Here is a 14,200-nt window from a genome sequence, read left to right as displayed (position 1 = left end):
GACAGAACTAGACAGGAAGACAGGCTTCAGTAGACTCAGACTACAAAATAAAACAGGAAGTGATGATAACAGACACTAGGTGGTCCTGACTCTTCCTTTATCTTTACTCAGTTTGTCTGTTAACTTAACCTGGATAGATGTGTTCTTACCTGATTTACCTTTTGTTCTTCCTTCATTTCCCTCTGAGCTTTGACGTCTGTTAGGTATTTGTATCACCCTGCTCCTCTCTGCTGATCTTTTTGTTTCCTTCACAGTGAAACTCATAAAACTAAACTTCAGATCCTGCTTTTCCCTGTCATACCTACAACAGGTTTCCAGCCATTGCATTTCAACCTGCACCTGTATTGCAGACGTTTCTTATTTTGTAATCTGTTTCTTGTTGTTTTACTTCCTGTTTCACCTCGTTTGTTTGATTGGTTTCTGCTTGTGTGCTCCGCCCCCGTTAGTCTCACCTGTGTCTCGTTAGCCCCTCTCTCCATGTGCTTGCATAGTCCTGCCTTCCTCATTGTCCTTTGTCAAGGTGTCTCTTATATTTTCTCCTGTGCTGTTACCTCTTTGCTTTGGAAGTTGTGTTTTTAGTTGATAAAAGCTCATGTTCAGCTGGTAAACCCTCTCACAAACCTCTCCATGGGATGCTAGCAGTGCTCAAACGAAACCTTCCCGTGCCCCCATGAGGTGTTCACGTGACACATTTTATTCGGATTATTAGTGATGTACTAGAGACAGACAGATTTATGGGATTTTATTAACAACAAAACACCCATGTTTTCACAGAACTCTCCTCACACACATTACCTGCAAATAAAAATCACATTTCATGCAGAGTTTCCTGCAGCTACTAAACAAGAGGTGCTCACATTTTACAAATTTACATTTCACATATATTTACACAATCTGGTGAGTTCGGTGTGCCACCTTAAACTCTGACATGACAAAACCGGAATTTCACTCATCAAATCCGCTTCACATTTATCATTTTTCACAAGCTCTTAATTCCTCAGAAAACCCGTGAACACAAACACACTCCATGTGTCACACTGAATAGATTTGTCACACGTGGCATCTCTCTTTTATGTACAGTCGATGGCGTTGGCTGATCTGTTCTAGATGTCATCTCGACCACCTGCCAACTTTATTTGATCTGCAGCTGCAGGTTCAGATTAAAACCTGCTCACTCTCAAAGATTTCAAATTATGTTGAGGAACAAGTATTTAGTGAGACTAAAGACGAGATCCACAAAATCCAATTTCTGGCAGTGGATCAGTTCACGCTTGGTGTTTGATTTTGAAGGTGGAAGAAAGTTTTGCAGAAGGAATAATAAATGCGTACATGTTCCTGTGAAATAAAAGTGACGGTTTGGATCAAACCCCCTGAGAGAAACTACACCGTAGCTTTTCCTGTCCATGTGCTGAACTTGCATTTCACCTGCGGTGTTTCCTTAGTTTTGAGGCATCAGGAAGCTGAAGCAGGAGAAAGGCAGCATGGACAGACAGTCTGTGTTGGTGTTGACCTGCATGTCACCGAATAAAACTCTCCTATCATTTTAATCAAAGTAAACATATGTTTTTGGATTTATAACCAAGCTGTATTTCTTTTTTCCTCCTTGTATGTGCTCCATATTACTTTTTTATAACGTTTGACTTTTGCACTTAATTCCATTGTCACAATGACAATGAAGTATGACAATAAAATATATTTTTGCTGGGCTTTTAACGTGAAGAAATGTTTGTTCATTCTTATTAAGTATTGCATGTTTGTTTTTTAACTTAAAATGAATAAACTTTGACTTTAAATCATATTTCTTTTTTAAAAAGTCTAAAAAATATACCAAATTCAAAGCTACAGGAATTAAGAAAAACAATGCTACACCCATTTTAGTAAAAGTAAACATACATTTTAGATGTAGGCCTAAAAATGCAAATACATTATATTATATATTTATGTAAATATATTTTCACCAAGCCATGTTTCTTCTTTCTTATATTTAAGCTTTGCTGGGCTTTTCATTTGAACAGAAGTACTATTTTGTTCATTCTTCCCCCACTACATGAACACTACTACCACTACAGACTGCTTTACTCAAACAGAAAGCATCCAGTTCATGGCACACATCCACTTGTGGTTCTATTCTAGAGGCAGGGTGACCCAGCTGCAGTCCTGTCTGGGTGATTTAGTCTCAGCGGTGTATTGTGGGTATTCTCAGGAAGTCACATGACTTACTGTAAAGAAGAGGAGACATGTGTGCGCTGCAGTGACTCAAGGGAGCTCAGTCCGTCCTGCAGAGGAAGAGACGGCAGCTCACAGGCAGGACTGAAGCCAGACGAAGCTTTTAATGCTCCATATGTGTTTAGGCTCAGAGCTCATGAACAGTACATTAAAAAAACTGACAACTGAAATCTGACTTGAAATATATACAGTATGTATGCATACTAGTATGCAAACACATGTCTTCACATGAGGATATAGGAAGAATGACTACAACCACGTGGGTCAATGATTCTTCAACCTGAAGAAAGGTCAAATGAAACACCCGCTTGTCTACAAGGCACATAAAGAATGCCTAAAAGACATTACACCATTTCTTAGATTGAACTGAGTTGAATAAATGTAAACAATGCACGAGAAGTTCATGTCAAAGCTACCATTGCATTTGTCATAAATAGATTAATTGCTGCAATGAAAACGGCCGGTGAGTCAGCCCGTGGCAGCTTTTTTGGGAACCGTTTTGATCCTTCCAGAGATCAGTTTCTGTTTCAGTTGTGCATGCATTGTCCCATTATGCAAAGCAATGGTGTAAAATGAAAAGCCTTTACTGTCATTGTATAACAGGATACGATAAGATTGGCAGGGAATGGGAACGTGTGGAATCCAGCAGGTCAAACCGAAGAGGGTGGGGTTGGAGGTCCTTCACAATATTTTTTTGCTCTTGAGAGGAAGCGTGTGTCTGCAATGTCATGGAGTGATGGATGATCTTCTGTGCTGCGTTGATAACACATTGCTGAGCATTACCTTTAACTTTATGGTGAGAGAAACATTAGAGATGTAGCTCTCTGCTGCCACCACATCGTCAAAGCCACGCATTGCATCAGCCACAACATTAAAACCACTGACAGGAGAAAATAACATTGACAATTCAATGTTCTGTTGGGAAACTTCTGGACCTGGCATTCATTGGTGTAGATGTTACTTAGACATGTAGCACCCACCTAGACCAGACCAGGCACCCCCACACCATAGCAATGACACTCCTTGATGGCAGCAGCCATCCCCAGCAGGAGGCAGTCTGACACAGACACACACACAAAAACACTTTAGGAACAACTCAAACAGCACAAGGTGTCGACCTGGCCTCTGAATTCTTTGTTGATGGACCACTCCTGTGGAGGGGAACGGTCTCCTTAAATCTCCTCCATTTCTTCTCAATCTGTCTGATTGTCGATTATTTGTAGATTCCAAACTCTTAGAGAAAGCTCCGTTGTCCGTGCCATCAAACACTTCCACAAACATGTGTCGTGATTTCTCCAATTAGATTAGTTTAGATTAGATTTAATTTGTCCTTGAAATTACCTTGTAAACCTAGAAGTGCACTTACTTTTGGGCATCACAGATATGTAAGATTGGCTCATTTCCCCCCAAATCAACTTTATTATTTACTAGAGAAGATCTGATCCTTACTCTCTCCATTCACCAGATCATTTGTTGCTTTCTGTTCCACATGTCTGTACTGAATTGGGTAAAAGGACTCCTCTGATCCACTCAGTAGCTTCTGCATGGAATATGTTGCAGAATGAATTTTATTTTATTTGTCTTAAATGTAACCGTGTCTTGTATTTGCTGCTCCCTATCTAGGCCAGGACTCCCTTGAATGAGAGGTTCTTAATGAGATCTTCCTGGTTAAATAAAAGGTTCAGTAAAAAAACTCAGCCACAAACAGACTTAATTTTCCCGTCGGCTGCAAGAAACCACAAAAGATGTATATAAAATCATATTTAACTACATCTGTGAACTAATGTGCTGCGATAAAAATGTAATTTCTTTCTCTGAAAAGAAGCAGATTTATCATAGAGAGTAGCATAAAGGGAAGCAAGTAAATGCACAGTTTAATCATACTTTGCCCTTACAGCTCACTATCATTGTTTCAACATTCCTCCTCCGGTGCACAGCGCAAACATCAATCAGAGTCGATAATTAACAATGACTCTGATTGATGTTTGCGTTATGTGGAAAAAATAAAAAACCTGTCCGCCCAGATTTTCACGTTGCTTTTACGCAACAGATTCCTCCTGCTATCTTTTTCATTATTAAAGAAAGTGAAAGTAGCTCTGCAACAAAAAGTGGAGTGGCTGCGGTGGCTTTCACCTGGGCTTTCATTCACAGGTAAGGCAACACTTCTTCTTTTTCTTCTTCTTCTTCTTTTTCTCTTATAAATATTTGCCTTTACATGTAGAAACTTTGCTTTAGGTGACAAGTTCTGGTTGCTGGTGTCAAGTCTGTTTAAACAAAGACGCTCTTTAAAGCGGATTACTCAACGTTTATTTGTCAGACACAGTTAATCCTTCTCACTCAAGGTAAGAGTCAGTGTGCTGAACTAAGGACTCCAGTCTAATCTAATATAATCTAATCTTTGCATGTATTATATACATGTCAATATTTTCTCAGAAATTATGTTGAATGTAGAAAACCCAAATCATATTATATTGCCTAAAGATAGTTAATTATATGGAAATTCATTAAATTATTCTTATTTTTATTACTATTACTATGTAAAATAAAATCATAAACAATTAAAAATGACTACTTTTGGTATCTTGTTTTGTCCGACGGATGTGTAAAACTCAGAAGATATTCAGTTTATTGTTAGATTATGTCAAAGCATCAAGTCTTCAAGCTAAATACAAAAAGCTTATGAGATATTATGGTTAAAAAGAAATGTAAAATAGTTTGCTAATTGATTAATTGACCTATTACAGAACTAAAAAGAGCTACAACATGTTCCTCACTCTAATGGTTAAAACAAGTCTCTGTAAGGTTGTGTTAAAAAAAACTTTATTTTCATTATAGCTGATTTTCATGACCTCCTCTTGTCAACACTGTGTCGACATTTTTTTACTTAAAAACAGATGAAATGGATCATGAAACGTGAGAAGGAAGATTTCTTAGTGGACAAATTGCCTCTCGTCTTTTACACGCTGTAGCTTCAGATTCAAGAGTTTCCTTTTCCTTGTCTCTCCTTGTTGTGGGACATGTTGACTGTCCTGCTGTTTGTCAAACAACAGCCGCTACTAGAGCAGCGAGCAGACAGACATTTTTATTTAATTTCAGTTCTTTCCTCAGAGTGTGATAAGATGTCAGAAACCATGAGCAAGTCCAAGGATGACACCAAGAAGGAGCAGGCGTCCCCCAAGAGCAAAGAGTTGCCCAAGGGTACCACTCTGGGAATGTGGAATACATTCAGGAAAAGCATGCGCCTTGTGAGGCCGAGGCCGAGGCCCGCACTCAGAAGGTCACAGTCTATGGTCTCACCTCCACCATCGGAAGTAGCGGAGACACAAGGTGAGAGTTGGTGTTTCTGTTCTGATGATTCAGCCAACAGTACATGGATACAGTGGGAACTTTAACTTTTAACCCACTGAGCAGCAGAGAAGTCCTAACACAAGTTCCATTTGATAAGATAAGAAATCTTATCAAATGAAACTTTGCTTCATTCACTTCATATTAAACATCCTCAACTTGTGTGAACTTGTTTTAGCTGTGGGGTTTATTGTGTGTGTGCAAGCGCCGTTGTCCCGTGTGTCTTCTACATTCAGCTCCTCTACTTTGGTTGAATATCAGCTCAAAACCACAATAACGTCTCATAACTTAATTCTGTAACAGTAATAATTAAAAAATGGTTGTAATATCCAAAAGCGCCCATGAGATTCATCAGATTGCTGCATAAAAAGTGTATTAGATCCAGGAAAACACATTTACCACTCAATAGAGATATTCTGAACTGACAGCTGAAACATTGCTGCCTTCAAATGGAGTCATGTTTATCGTGTTCATGAGTTAAACTTTGTACGAACAGCGCCATCTTGTGGTATTTCGCAAGTGGAAATCTTTGGAAAGCTGTGAGATTGTGACTCGTGACGCGTTGGCTGACATTTTTAAAAATAATGGAGACGGATGGTGAGTTGATAAATTCTGATTTAGTCGTGTAGATTTTTTTAGTAGTTTCTTTATGCGCTTGGATTTCGTATGTAAATTTACCTGGTCGTTAGCTAGCTAGACTCCAACAACCATTACCTCTCATGACCGAAGTTACCAACTGAACACCATGGATTGTTTATGTGAAACTTCGGACTTGTGTACGCGGTTTGGACTTGACAGGTTCGACTCTGAAATACAGCATCTAGTGGACATAAATGGAACTGCAGCGTAGTTTAGTCCAAAGTACAAGACTTCCAAAGGGCTCTCAAGTTTCCATTCCCTTCTCACAGAGCAGAACAGGGGAGCCAAGGCAAGAAGATCATTCAGGAATTGGACAAGTCCCAGAGGTCTTAAAGGTGGAAAAAGTCCTTCTGTGACCGATGGACACCCTTCAGTGGATGACAAGAAGGCTCCAGTCCAGTTGCTGATTGTTAACATTAATACTTCAGGAACAGAGATATAAAATCATGTAAAATATGATTTCAGGAAGGACTGTTGCAAGATTAATGTAGTTACTCTAAATACGTGGAAGAAAATAAACAATTAAATTACTGCATATTAGATTTGGATTGAAGTTTGAATGCATAATTTTATTCCAGTGTCCAACGGTTCATTGTAAACCTTTGTTTAGCCTCCTCAGTGATCCTCACATTTGAGCAGCACCTCGAGGAACAACGCTTCTGTGAGGCCAGCCAGCTGTTGATAGACAAGGAGAAACATCTGTTTGGGAATATAACAGAGGCAGAGGATCTTATTCGTCCCAAAGAAGAAGAACAAAAGCTCGCTACATACCACAGGGCCCTTGAAAACCTTGTAATGGAGACCGTGATGCAGAGTCTGTCTCTCAGTGGAGAGGAGGTCAACGATGACAACAACACGGCGGTGTCTGCTCATGTGGCGGCTCTAACGTCCGCCGTGAAGGCCATCGCCCAGGAGGAGGAGCAGGACCAGATGTGGAAAAGCAGAAGTGGGATGGCGCCACCATGGAGGCCCTGCAACTGGAAGAAGACCCACAACTCCATGCTGAGCGCCTTGGTTGAAGGGCGTATGACACCCCCTGCTAACCGAGAGAAGCAGTCGTCCATCAAGACAGACATCCTGAACATGGGCAGGAAGCTGAAGGAGGACCTGCTGCTGGTGGTGAAGGTGGTGAAGAGCTGCTACCCGCCTGACATGGACATCTGTAACTTTTACGCTAAACTTTACCACCAAATCTTCAGCAGCAGACTCAGAAAGATTGCAAAATTAAATCTGGATGCCAAGAACCGCGCTTTCCTCCTGCAGTGGGTTAATGAGTACTATCCAGGGTAAGTTATTAATCCAGTCTTTGTTTCATATTTTATATTTCTGTTGTTTGTCTTTGCAGCCTAAACATAGAGATGTTTGTCTGTCAGGAAGTTCATTAGTCAATCAATTATTAGTCTATAATATTATATTGTTTATATCATACAAACGTATCCATTCAAATAACATGCTGATTTTAGGGACAGTGTTTCTGCTGCTGTTGCTAACATGGAAATCATTCTGGCGGCCATGTTGTCCTTCCAATAGCTCCAACAACGGGATAAAAGGTCGTCTTGATAAAAACTTTACTCCATGATCGAATTTGTTTTTGGTTTCCAGATGTTTTTCTCCAAAATAAATGATAATGATAAATCACTCGGTGTAACTGTTCTTAACCACCATCAAGAATATCAGGACAACGGAAAACCTCTATAATCATCTTATCTCTTATTTCTCTATATGGGTTAGGGTTAGCACACACTAGCAATTCATCCAGGAGAGGCACCTGGATGTATTTATAGCTCAACGTTAGGGTTTGACATTGAGCGTTGAGTTATTGCGACACGGTCACACCCTGGTGTTCAACAGGCTGCATCCTGCCCTTGTTTTGAAAAAACTCCAATAGAAACATACATTGTGGGCTGGCAGAGTGAGGTAAATCTGAATGTGTCTCATGAAAGATATTTCCTCTGTGTGGCAGAATCTTCCAAAACCCAGAGCTGGCCAAAGAGATCAATGCGGGAGCGCTGGGAAAGCTGCTGCCTGAAGACTTACTGACATCTCTGGAGCAACAGTATCTGGAGAAACAAGAGGTAACACCAGAGGGTTTAATTAGACGTTAGCTGCATTTTTAGTTTATTCTTATTATCACATGTAGGTTTTGGAGGTTTTACAGCAGCTGCATGGTTGGAAAATCAGTCTTCAGCAGCCTCAAATAACAAATAGGCATGAACTGACTGTATGTTAAACGTGACATGTTGTTGTTGTGTGTTCAGGCTGAGCTGAAGACTTACATCAAACGAGTCCTGGACGACGAAGTGGAAAAGTGGAAAACAGGACAGGAGCCGACAAGAGAGGATGGCTGCTATGTCAGTCCTGTGGCCTACGACATCATCCAGGTAGAGCATCGATACGACATGACGTCGAAGCATGATGATGTCTGTGAGAGGGGCTTTGACTGGGCTTATGTAGCTTATAGCACAGTTTCCAAAAAGTGTAGACAGAAGTTTAAAAACTAGCTACTAGAAAACTGTTGGAGCATTTAGCAAACGAGATAAATGTTGGTATAGACCAAAAATGGAGCTAAAAGAATTGTCAGATAAAAGGTTGTGGATACCTTGCAGTCTCAGAATTATGCAGAAATCATGAAATCACTTAATAATTTTGTTATATTTATGAAATATTGGAGCCAAAAGCTAAAAAGAAACAAACTAAACAAAGGCTCACATTTTGGCCACGGAACAAACAACGCTGACTGTCATAAACTGTGTAAGCAGCACACCTGCCAGATTAATTAGTACCTCTCCTATTTGTGCCTTCCCACCTCCACCCAGCGTGGCCCATAGGGAACTGTACGAAACCAAAACAAATATGAACAAAACAAGTGTGTAGAGTAATTACTGTCACTGACTTGTGTCCTCCATCTGTCTTTAGTTCATCAATAGTATGGTGAAAGCAGCAGAGACAATTGTAGGAAACCTGGACAAGGCCCAGAACATAACACGTCAACTATCAGACTCAATGCAGAGGTAACGAGACGTCATGTGATCTCCTAAGGTGTCATTTTATTTTGAGACACCTTTTTCTTTGTTTTATACTAACAGAAGTGTCCTTCATCTCGTGCAGGTACAAAGTCTTTCACGAAGACATCATCAAGCAGAACAAGCCCAACAGCGCTGCGTTCGTCAAAGCAAACCTCGGCTGCATTGAAGACTTCAGGTACGTTTGTGATCAGACGACAAATGAAAACAGTCAGAGGACAGTGAGCTCATGTGTGCTCTGTCTGTCTGCAGGGACGTCCTCGTCAGAAAGAGAGATCTGTTCAAGGAGGACATGCAGAGGAGCTGTTTGTCTGTCATGACCGACATGAAACAATCTGCACACAAGTATTTATTGAGTCCTGTGCACAAGAACCTCAAGGTAAGTTCATTTAAAGGTAGTTTTTCTTTCTTGTTGTCAACAAGTCTCAATATATATGAATTCATCTGAGCCACGTGTCTGTGGAGATTCTCAGTCATCCAGGTCATGGTACATCTCCAAACAAAGCCACTCAACCAAATGCCTTCTTCAGTTTTTCTCCAATATCTACTAAAAAATGCCATTAAATTAAAACCATTTTAGATCTGTCTGACACGTCCCATCATCCTCTAACAGAGCATCAAATGTGAATTAATCCACTGCTGAAAACAGTCCCCAGCAGATCAACAGCTTCCTCCTGTTTGAAAAAATAATAGACGATGTGTTTGTGGTAAAAGTTAAAGATCAAAACATAAAGTCTTATGTTTGTATCTCTCATAGCCACATTACCAGAAGCTGGCAACGAAGGACTGGCTGAACAACAAGGAGTTTGAGAAGCTGCTGGTCAGCATCGAAAGAGAACTCCAGGAGCTTCAGGGTCCCAAACAGTCCTGTTATCAGGTAAAGTCTAAACAGTTTAAAGTTAAAACTAAATATACTATAATGTGCCCTGATTGCTGATTGGACGCTGGGATCCATTTCAGGAGCTGATTGGCCAGCTTCACCAGGAAGTGACGGAGGAATACGTCAGGAGGCTGCTGAGAGGAGACGTCAAACTGATGGACAAGGATCAGCAGGAGAAGGCCTACGCCACCGTGACAGACAACGCTGAGAGTTTACACAACCTGTTCCAGAAGATGGTGAGAGCGTCACCACACACTGACTGAACAACAAACTGATCAGATTCAGACTGAATTCAGGCTGAAATCTGGTTAATGTGCACGTTTACTTTTATATTAATGTGGCTTCAGGAGCACGGAATTTTGGTTTTACCATCTAAAGCTTCTCAAGTCTCCTGATGATGAAAACAAAAGCAGGCTGTGCCACCAGCTCAGAGTACTGATGAGAGTTTAGTCAGAAAAATTTATATTTAAACAAAGCAAAAACAATCTTGGAGCTGGTGTGGTAGAAAAATAGCTGAACATTTAAAAAATGTTGGAGGATGAGGTTGTTGTCTTGTCCTTTGATAAAAAGATCATGACAATATTTAAACCTAAGTTACATTAGTCACTTGCCATTTCATTAGGTACACTAGTCCTGGACTAAATCTTATCTTCATGACTCTTATAATGTTCAGTTTATGTTGAAACAGCGTCAGAAAGGTAGAAATTCAACTGTTTGATCATTGGATGTAGTTTGTGGTGCAGGTAAACTGGAATGAATTAGTGTTTAGACTAATATGAGGTTGACAAAATAATAGGAACACGTGTCGATGCAAACTACAGCCTCTAAGAATGAAAACATTGTTGAATTGCAGCTCTCTCAGTTATTTGAAACTAACGTTGAACACCGGAACCTTCATAAAGTTAAGATTTTATGCAGGGCTGTTTTATATTCCAGTGGTCCCTCGTTAATCGCGGGAGTTACGTTCTAAAAATAACCCGCAATAGGCGAAATCCGCGAAGTAGCCAGTCAGCTTTATTTTTTACAATGATTATAAATGTTTTAAGGTTGCAAAACCCCTCACTACACACTTTATACACTTTTCTCAATAACTTGCAAACCGCAGTTCAGTCACACTGTCAGCGATCAAAGATAGGCCTACTGTAGCTATTCATGGGTTTCACCAGGTCCCTTTCCACAGGTGTTTAAAATCAAGCACCTAGATTATGAATGTAGACTGCATGGTGCTTGATTAAAACACCTGTGGAAAGGGACCTGATGAAACCCATGAATATGTAAATTTGGCAAGCTGAACGCATTCTGTACTGTACAAGAGACACCGTACGGAGGAGATTGATTGACAATGGTCTACAGTCCCTTAGCCAATCAGGACGCAGAAAACAATGCGCTGTTAAAAAAAACAAAAAAAAAAACATGCAAAATTGCACAAAAAAAATCTGCGAAACTGCAAGGCCGCGAAAGGTGAACCGCGTTATAGCGAGGGACAACTGTTTAACGTTTTCACCAGTGTACCTAATGAACTGGCAAGTGAGCGTGTGTCACATGCAAAAGACTGAAACTTCACCCAATAACATTAGCTCCGGTCTTCATAGGGATCACAGGACGACTGGTTAAAGGAAATTCTGACCAAGATTGCAGAAGTGCTGAAGCTCCAGGACATCCCCGCCATACAGATGCAAGTAGTTGCACTGGGAATTGCTCATCCTGACCTCAGGTGACCACCTACACCTCTGCATTTATGGTTTAACTTTAACACAGACAGCAGTGAAGCGTCCTCTCGAGTGTAAACCGTCACATAACAATCTTTCCATGCCTTCTTTCCCCCCACAGTGAGGCACACGTCTCAGCTTTGCTCAAAATCAAGACGAACCTCTCCAAAAACGACAGGAGCAACATCAAAGAAACTCTATTGGACTCTTTGAAAGAAAAAAAGGCTGACGCTGATGCCCGGGAATTTTTCTCCAAAATTACTCTCAAGACACAGACATTCAGGATATTACCAGTATGTGTTTGTAAGGGAGCTTCACAATAAAAGGCGGTTAAATGCTTTTAATTTGAAACAGCTAAAACTCTATAGACCTTTAATTAGGACTATTAGTTGTACATGAACAGGGCTGATGCTAGGATCATACTACGAGCACCAACGTTACAAAACCAATTTGTCTATATTACTATATTTGTCTTTAGTTATCTACCAAGATAAGTCTATTTACTAGGTGTTTTGGGGTTTTTTTTGTATTTCATTCCCTATAAGCATTTTGTTCCTAATTTATCTTCATAATTAATATTTATAATAAATTAATATTGTTATTGAGATTTTCTTATTGGTTTTTAGTTTTGTTTTAAAAGAATCTTGGCTTTTTCTACTGGCAGATCACTTTGCTTATTTTAAGTAATATATCCCTCAGTCTAAGCTGTGCAGTGCAGTTTGCAGTATCCACACTTTTCAACCATCCAGACATCCCATCAGTGCTTTCTGGTCAAACTAGTTGCACGGAGTCAACTGTTTCCTTGTTTTAAGTTCACATGTTTTCTTGTTTTTGTAATCTAGTTTTGAATATCTGGTTATTTTGGCGGCATAGTGGCATGGTGGTTAGTGCTGATGCTTAACAGCAAGAAGGTTCCAGGTTCAGGCACTGGTTCCTTTCTGTGTGGAGTTTGCATGTTCTCCCTGTGTCTGCGTGGGTTCTCTCCAGGTACTCCAGCTTCCTCCCATCGTCCAAAGACATGCTGGTTAGGTTCATTGGTGATTCTGAATTGGCCCTGCAATAGACTGTCCAGGGTGTAACCAGCCCCTTGCCCGATGACAGCTGAGATTGTCTGACTGCATTGTGCCAAGTGTGAAGTGGACGGGGGATTATGGTGTGGGGTTGTTTTTCAGGAGCTGGGCTTGGGCCCTTATCGTTCCAGTGAAAGGAACTCTGAATGCTTCAGTATACCAAGAGATTCTGGAGATTTTGGAGATGGCCTGTTCCAACATGACTGCGCACCAGTGCACAAAGCAAGGTCCATGAGCGAGTTTGGTGAGGAAGAACTTGACTAGGCCTGCACAGAGTCCCTCACAAATGTGCTTCTGGAAGAGTGGTCAGAAATTCCCATAAACACACTCCTAAACCTTGTGGAAAACCTTCCCAGAAGAATTGAAGCAGTTATAGCCGCAAAGGGTGGGTTGATTTTATCAGGCCTAGCTGGTCTAACCTGTTTCTTCTTCCCTCATTAGTTCTCAGTGTATAATAATAATAATCCTGCCTCTTCCTATCAAGTACAGATCAGGTGGTCAGGGATCAGGCAGGCTCAGAGGTAGTTTAATCAGATCCAGGGTCAAAACCAGGAAATCAGGATTCAGGCAAAGGTACAGAGGTCCGGCAGGCAAAAGCTCAGGTAATATAGAATACAGATAAGCTAACGCCACAACAAGAAATCACTCAAAGAAACTAGCTGGAACGCTTAAGGAAATCCTACAAGACGGTCTGGCACAGGAGGAATGGAGCTTAAATAAACAAGGGAGACAATGAGACACAGGTGAAACACATGAGGGCGGGGAAAGCAATTACAGACGGAACTAGACAGGAAGACAGACTTCAGTAGACTCAGACTACAAAATAAAACAGGAAGTGATGATAACAGACGCTACATGGTCCTGACACTTTTTCTTTGCTCAGTTTGTCTGTTAACTTAACCTGGATAGATGTGTTCTTACCTGATGTACCTTTTGTTCTTCCTTCATTTCCCTCTGAGCTTTGATGTCTGTTAGGTATTTGTATCACCCTGCTCCTCTCTGCTGATCTTTTTGTTTCCTTCACAATAAAAACTTATTAAACTAAACTTTGGATCCTGCTTCCCTGTCATACCTACAACAGGTTTCCAGCCATTGCATTCCAACCTGCACCTGTGTTGCCTACATTTCTTATTTTGTAATCTGTTTCTTGTTGTTTTACTGCATAGTCCTGCCTTCCTCTTTGTCCTTTGTCAAGGCGTCTCTTATATTTTCTCCTGTGCTGTTACCTCTTTGCTTTGGAAGTTGTGTTTTTAGTTGATAAAGGCTCATGTTCAGCTGGTAAACCCTCTCACAAACCTCTCCATGGGA

The 14,200-nt window shown here is 40.6% G+C and overlaps 1 protein-coding gene across 1 annotated transcript; it reads left to right on the top strand.

Annotated features, from left to right (window-relative positions):
• Positions 1-4,918: 4,918 nt before the first annotated feature.
• LOC311505751 (tumor necrosis factor alpha-induced protein 2-like) lies at positions 4,919-13,986 on the top strand. The gene is made up of 11 exons (XM_084569490.1): positions 4,919-5,553; positions 6,821-7,496; positions 8,174-8,285; positions 8,469-8,591; positions 9,127-9,221; positions 9,319-9,411; positions 9,486-9,612; positions 9,991-10,110; positions 10,194-10,349; positions 11,706-11,827; positions 11,944-13,986. The coding sequence occupies exons 1-11, from the start codon at positions 5,244-5,246 to the stop codon at positions 12,143-12,145; spliced, it is 2,136 nt and encodes a 711-aa protein (XP_084425616.1). The 5' UTR covers positions 4,919-5,243; the 3' UTR covers positions 12,146-13,986.
• Positions 13,987-14,200: the final 214 nt, after the last annotated feature.

Source organism: Chelon labrosus (genome assembly GCF_963514085.1).
Source record: "Chelon labrosus genome assembly, chromosome: 20".
NCBI classification, from domain to species: Eukaryota; Metazoa; Chordata; class Actinopteri; order Mugiliformes; family Mugilidae; genus Chelon; species Chelon labrosus.
The sequence above is the reverse complement of the archived record's forward strand: the minus strand, read 5'-3'. Positions and strand labels throughout refer to the sequence as shown.

What these genes read in the sequence shown, in the direction of transcription:
- LOC311505751 (XM_084569490.1), top strand. Translation starts at nt 5,244, where the DNA reads ATGTTGACTGTCCTGCTGTTTGTCAAACAACAGCCGCTACTAGAGCAG. An exon ending in GTTAATGAGTACTATCCAGG is followed by an intron (nt 7,497 to 8,173) that starts GTAAGTTATTAA and finishes TCTGTGTGGCAG; the next exon opens with AATCTTCCAAAACCCAGAGC. An exon ending in GGCTGCATTGAAGACTTCAG is followed by an intron (nt 9,412 to 9,485) that starts GTACGTTTGTGA and finishes GTCTGTCTGCAG; the next exon opens with GGACGTCCTCGTCAGAAAGA.